Source organism: Rhinopithecus bieti, unplaced genomic scaffold, assembly GCF_001698545.2.
Source record: "Rhinopithecus bieti isolate Rb0 unplaced genomic scaffold, ASM169854v2 scaffold_5626, whole genome shotgun sequence".
In the NCBI taxonomy this organism is placed as follows: domain Eukaryota; kingdom Metazoa; phylum Chordata; class Mammalia; order Primates; family Cercopithecidae; genus Rhinopithecus; species Rhinopithecus bieti.
The window spans coordinates 4516556-4522165 of record NW_016805666.1 but is presented as its reverse complement, the minus strand read 5'-3'; the positions used below and the strand labels follow the sequence as shown (position 1 = coordinate 4522165).

Here is a 5610-nt window from a genome sequence, read left to right as displayed (position 1 = left end):
ATAACTTAATAAGTGATAGTGCTATTATTGTTACAATAATAACTTGCCTGTGCTGAAATCTTAAAAATATCATCTAGTCCTTTCAACATTTAAGAAAACTGAGTAAAAAATATGATTTAGAGTTTTTAGGCAGTTACTTGTCATCACAGATTTTACTTTACAAACAAGCTAATCCAATCTATCTTACTTGTGTGTGAAGAGAAACTTAATCATTTTTTTCAAAATAATTTAGTTAACTAGTAAATATATGAAAAAAGTATAACTTTCAAATATCACTTCCCTAGAAATTGCTCTCATCTGATGAGTTCTCCAAAGCATGTGGAAAATTCAGGAAGGGGAAGAGAAAATCCAAAGAACAAAGATACTCTCCTGCTGAGATTCCCCATCCCAAAAATGCCAAAAGAAACCTCTCTAGTGAATTTGCTAACTGTGAAGAACAAGTTGGGCCCCCTGTGGATCCCTGGGTCCTTCAAACACTTGGGTTAAAAGACCTTGACACTATCGATGACACCTTACCAGCTAACTACAGTGCCCTCGCATCTCGTCCCAGAAGAGTCGCCAGCACATTTTCCCAATTTCCGGATGATGCAGTTGATTATAAAAATGTCCCCAGAGAGGATATGCCAATTGACTATAGAGGTGACAGAACAACCCCCTTGCACAGCACTGCCACTCATGGAGAAGATTTCCACAGCCTTTCTCAACTTTCAAATCCCCCAGTGGGGCTGAAAACTCTTCCTTACTGTAGTGCTAATGTGTCACCCAACAAGACAGAGATGGCATTTTCCACATCCCTGAGCCCTCATTGTAATGTGAAAACTCATTCCTTCCACCAGGGACAAGCCTTTGTGCGTCGAGATGAGGAGGGAGGCTGGAAGTTTACCTGGGTCCCTAAGCAGTCTTAGTGACCCCTCTTTTTTATCACAAAGCACTGCCATGAACTGTTTACAGAGACCTCTCTTGCACTTGAATTTGACTATGTGGAATACAGAAGCTATTGCTTAGACTGTCTCCTGCCACTTTAAATGTCACTCTCAATTACCCACTTAAATCTGCAGGGATTGGCTTCCAAGAATCCATAATGAAACATGTTCGCGCTTCTTTCACCTAAATTTGACTTGTTTACACACCAATACCTGCTATTGCCATCCTCCCTTTGCCCTACACTTGAAGAGGTATTTTCCATTTTCTTTTATATTCCTTTAAGACCTAGATACATTTTTCCAATTATAACCAGTTTAACAGATTTTCCTCTTTTAAGTAGTTGAAATAGTGACAGCCCTTTTACTTTTCTCCCTTTGTCATTTCTGAAAACTGCCTTTAGAATGAGCCCTATTTTTGCTTCAGGTACTTACTACTGCATGTTCAAATAGCTGAGGGTGGGGTAGAACAAGTGTCTTTGCCCATCACCACTACTACTGAAGACATAATGTGGATGTGTGTAGTGTTATGTTCATGGCAGTTCAAAAAGTTCAGTGCCCCATGGTGGCATTGACAAAGTCTCTTAAAACAACTGTAACTTCACTAACAATCAATATCACAGATAAACTTTAAAATTATAAAGAATTTAAATTAGTTTTAAATGCCTCATGATGTATCAGCTTCTATATGTGCCCAGCATTGTTTCTTTAACCAACATGACCCCAAGAAGAACATTTTGAGGGACTGTGGTAACAAATCTAGTCATCGTCTGCGACTACTACCCAGATGCTGACAAACTCTTATTGCTGAAAATAGACTAACCTAGCTCAGCCATTGTCTCATTCATTCATTCATTCACATATTTATTTTTTCATTGATCAGTCCACCCAAGATATCTGTAGAATACCTAATGCCTACTTTGTACCAGGCACTATGCTGTGTGATAATGATAAAATACAAGCAATTTAGGCACTGTGACCACCATCATGAGACTTAGACCTACTCATCTGCTATGACTTTGAGAAAACGACTTCCCTTTTGTGAAGGTCTAGTTTCCCAGCTGTGGAATACAGAAGCTGGACTAGATAATCACTAATATTCTGTGAATTGAGGCTGGGACCTATCAGATTTACTCCAACATGGCAATTTCAGGTCATTGAAGAAACTAAAGAGAAGTCTTTAAATAGGCACTGCGAATATTATGTAGGGTAAACTTTATGTACAATTAATAAAATTCAAAAATATAAGTCGTTTGAAGTTAACATTGGAAATCATTGCTCTGATCACAGTACTCTTTTTCTAGAGCCCATTTTGCAGTTAACTCAGTCTAACTATGTAAGAATAATTTGCATCTAAAATAGATACATATTAATTTTAAATAAGTGTGGATAGATTGAATATAAATATTGCTATCAAGGACTTCATATTTCTAAATTTGAAACCATATATTTTTAGTGCTTGTGCTAGTTTTCTTCTTTCCCATCTCTCAAGACCCCTATCCTTCCCAGAATAATTTACACATCCTGTGTGTGCACCTATGTTTTTTGGACAAACTTCAATTAATGATGAAATCCTTCATGTTGAAACCTGTTTTCATTTTTCTCTTTTCCACATCTCCATAAGTCATCTTGCACAATCAGTATCTCACAGGTCAAGTGTGTTGGTTAGGATTCTTTGTAACAAAGACCTGCCTTTCATTGTTGTTGCTGTTTGCTTGTTGCTCTATTTTGGTGATGTAAGCAAAAGTCTGTTATAAAGATTTGTTACCACCCACTTTTAAAAATAATTTATGAAGAAAATCCAATATAGTAATTAATATTACTCTCTGGAGTACTTTAATAAGTAGAACACGTTCCATTTTCTAAAAAATAAAATAAAATAAATAACTGTGCCTTTTGCATTCTGGTGTCTGGTGTCTGGTTGGTGAAATTTGTCTCTTTTTAGAATAAGAGATTTAAGAATTGGAATTACTGTACTTTAGTACACTAGGAATTGAGAAAGTAATATAACTAATTTTGAAAGTCTAATAATCAAGCTGTAAAAGGAAATGTATCAGTTAACAAATATTTATTTTGCATTCCTTGTGTGCCTTATCATGTGTTAAGTACCATGAGGATACACCCAGGCTTAGCACAATGCATTTGGTGTTTAAAACAAAACCACACAAAATGTCATAGCTTTTGATAGCTTTTAAATGAAACTTAATTTTGGCCCAGTTTAAAGATATTACGAAACATTTGGCATAAAATGTGATAAGTTTTCCTGGCTTATATCATGGATGATATTATGGAAGACAATTACCACATGTTTTTGAAATCATGTCTATAAATATTTAATATCCATTTAAATTATGTATAGGAAATTATTTTGTTCATGTTTGAGAAATTAAAAATTTCTTTCACCTGAGTGTATGTTTTACTTGTATGGCTTCACCATGTCTCTCTAGTAAACCGCAGTTCATATTTTAAGCTATAGTGGGAAATAAAAATGAAGTCTTTTGTGATTGTGATAACCATTTTTATATTATGCTTAACATTCCCTAATAGTAGATTTTCTTCTCCTGGTTTGTAACCATAATCCTGTGTATTTGCATTTCTTTGTATGATATCTATGGTCAGACTAATGTCTTCAGCATTTAGGGCTTAATGGTTCTTTCCCTTCTTTAGGGTACATTAATGAGGCTTTCAAATGTTAAGTGGCTTAGAGTCTAGTGCCTGCTGGATACACTACTATTTTAACTAGCCACACATAAAAATTAGAATCCAGTATCGATTTTATAAATTTGTTAAATTTTCCAATGTCCTCTGACCATCTGAAAGATAAATCATACTTGTATCTCACTAGTATTTGGAAAAAAAGGATGTTGTTAAACTTCAGCTATGAAGGTGATGTTAAATAAATGAGGCTATTCAAGACTTCAGTGATGCTAACCTCTAATTTGAAAAATCTGAGGAAAAGGAACAATATGAATTAATGGAAGAAATTGTCTGTTTGACTTAATTCAAGAAAACGACTTTTTAAAGAAAGTATGACAAATGGATTTAACAACTCACCTGTAGTACAAATGTGGAGAAAAGTATAGCGTTAATATATCCAGTGATAAGTTTTTGATAAATATTACATCTTGCTTGTAAGGTCAGGGTATATAATTTTACCTGTGTCTCAGTTTACCAAAAGATTCACATAAGATTAAATATTAAATTCTGATTTTTTCTTTATATTTCACTAAACCAAATAGAATTGGTTTTCAAGCTACAAATATATAGTGTAAGTATGTTTCTCAACCTATTTTCATATTTTTATCTATTTTTTTGTTCTATAGAGATAACCAGACATCCAGTTTTAATTCTCGTATTGAATATCCTGCAATTGTTAAATATAATTTAACACTTAATATTTTAAATAATATGATTTCTATATGATTTGAAATATTTCTAATGATATGTAAGAGTCAATTTTGTAATGAACTTATAGCTAATAAATAATGACAAAAACTTACTTAATCCTACTTTTGGCCCTTATTTTGGAAACATTTTTTAGTGAATGGAGCAACAAACCAAGAAAAAGTTTTCTGTACCCATTTCTTCTGTAAATGTTGCCACAGAAAGAAAAAGCATGTCAATTTTCAAGTGTATGAAATGGTAGTATGATTAATAATGGAGGTAGTTATTCAACAGATATAGCCTCAGCTGAGATACAGACTCAGGGTCAGGCTCAGCTGAGGATATAAAGAGGAAATATGTGTTAAAACTAACTTGGCTATAAATGAGAGGAACATAATTTAAACGTGCTTAATCAAAGCAAAGGAATAATTGGCTCTCATCACTGATGTTTATATTTCCAGAATAGTTGGATCTATGTGCTCAAAAAATGTCAGCAATCTGGTTTGGGACTTCAAGCAAGGCTATGATTAGGAATAGATTATTAAATGGTGTTAAGATAACACTCACCATACAAAAGCGTGACAGAAACCAGCATGGGATAAGGTCTGTGAGCTTAAATAGCAACCAACGTCTCATAAATATTCTCTAGTTTTGTGAAATTCCACCTCCAATGAGCAAAGCCTCAGTTAAGTGTTCCAGATTGATTTTAGTTATACCATGAGGAATTATGAAAAGATTAGGGTATCCACATAGGAAAATTTTGAGCAGGATTATCTTGAGGCCACTATATAGGTATATAGCCATATTTCCCTCAGGGAAAGATTAATATCAAGAGACAGTGATTTGGAACTTGCATCTCAGGGCAGTAACCTGTCTCTATATGGAGACTATTTTGTTATCAGTCATGGATAACCTGGATTTTATTTAGTTTTCTTACAGGGGTACTTTTCTTTCCTTGGAGAAAACTATGAACAGACTTCACTCACTTTAAATAATCCTTGAATAGGGATGTAATTGATATAAGTTATTTCAAACATATTATCACAACGTGTTTCATGTCTTTATTTCTATTTTAAAGATGAGAAAACTGGTTATAAGTGTGATATGGGCCACATTATAATAGTTGAGGCCCAAGATAAACCCTGGTGCTGACGTTAGGTCTAATACCCTTTCTACTATTGTTGCGGAACTTTCTCCTTTGTTCAGCTAAAACCAGTTTTTTGTCACACGAATAGGAGAGATTAGGATCGCAGACACACAGAAGGGTGAAGAGTGGAATTCATTAGGCAAAAAAGAAAAAAGAAAA

The 5610-nt window shown here is 34.2% G+C and overlaps 1 protein-coding gene across 1 annotated transcript in view; it reads left to right on the top strand.

The window, feature by feature from the left end:
• GMNC (geminin coiled-coil domain containing) overlaps positions 1 to 3328 on the top strand; it is a 10164-nt gene extending 6836 nt beyond the window's left edge. Inside the window, exon 5 of the mRNA XM_017873383.1 lies at positions 285 to 3328. Coding sequence (XP_017728872.1) covers positions 285 to 905 — 621 coding nt within the window. The 3' untranslated portion in view covers positions 906 to 3328. The remainder of the gene's footprint in view (positions 1 to 284) is intronic.
• Positions 3329 to 5610: the final 2282 nt, after the last annotated feature.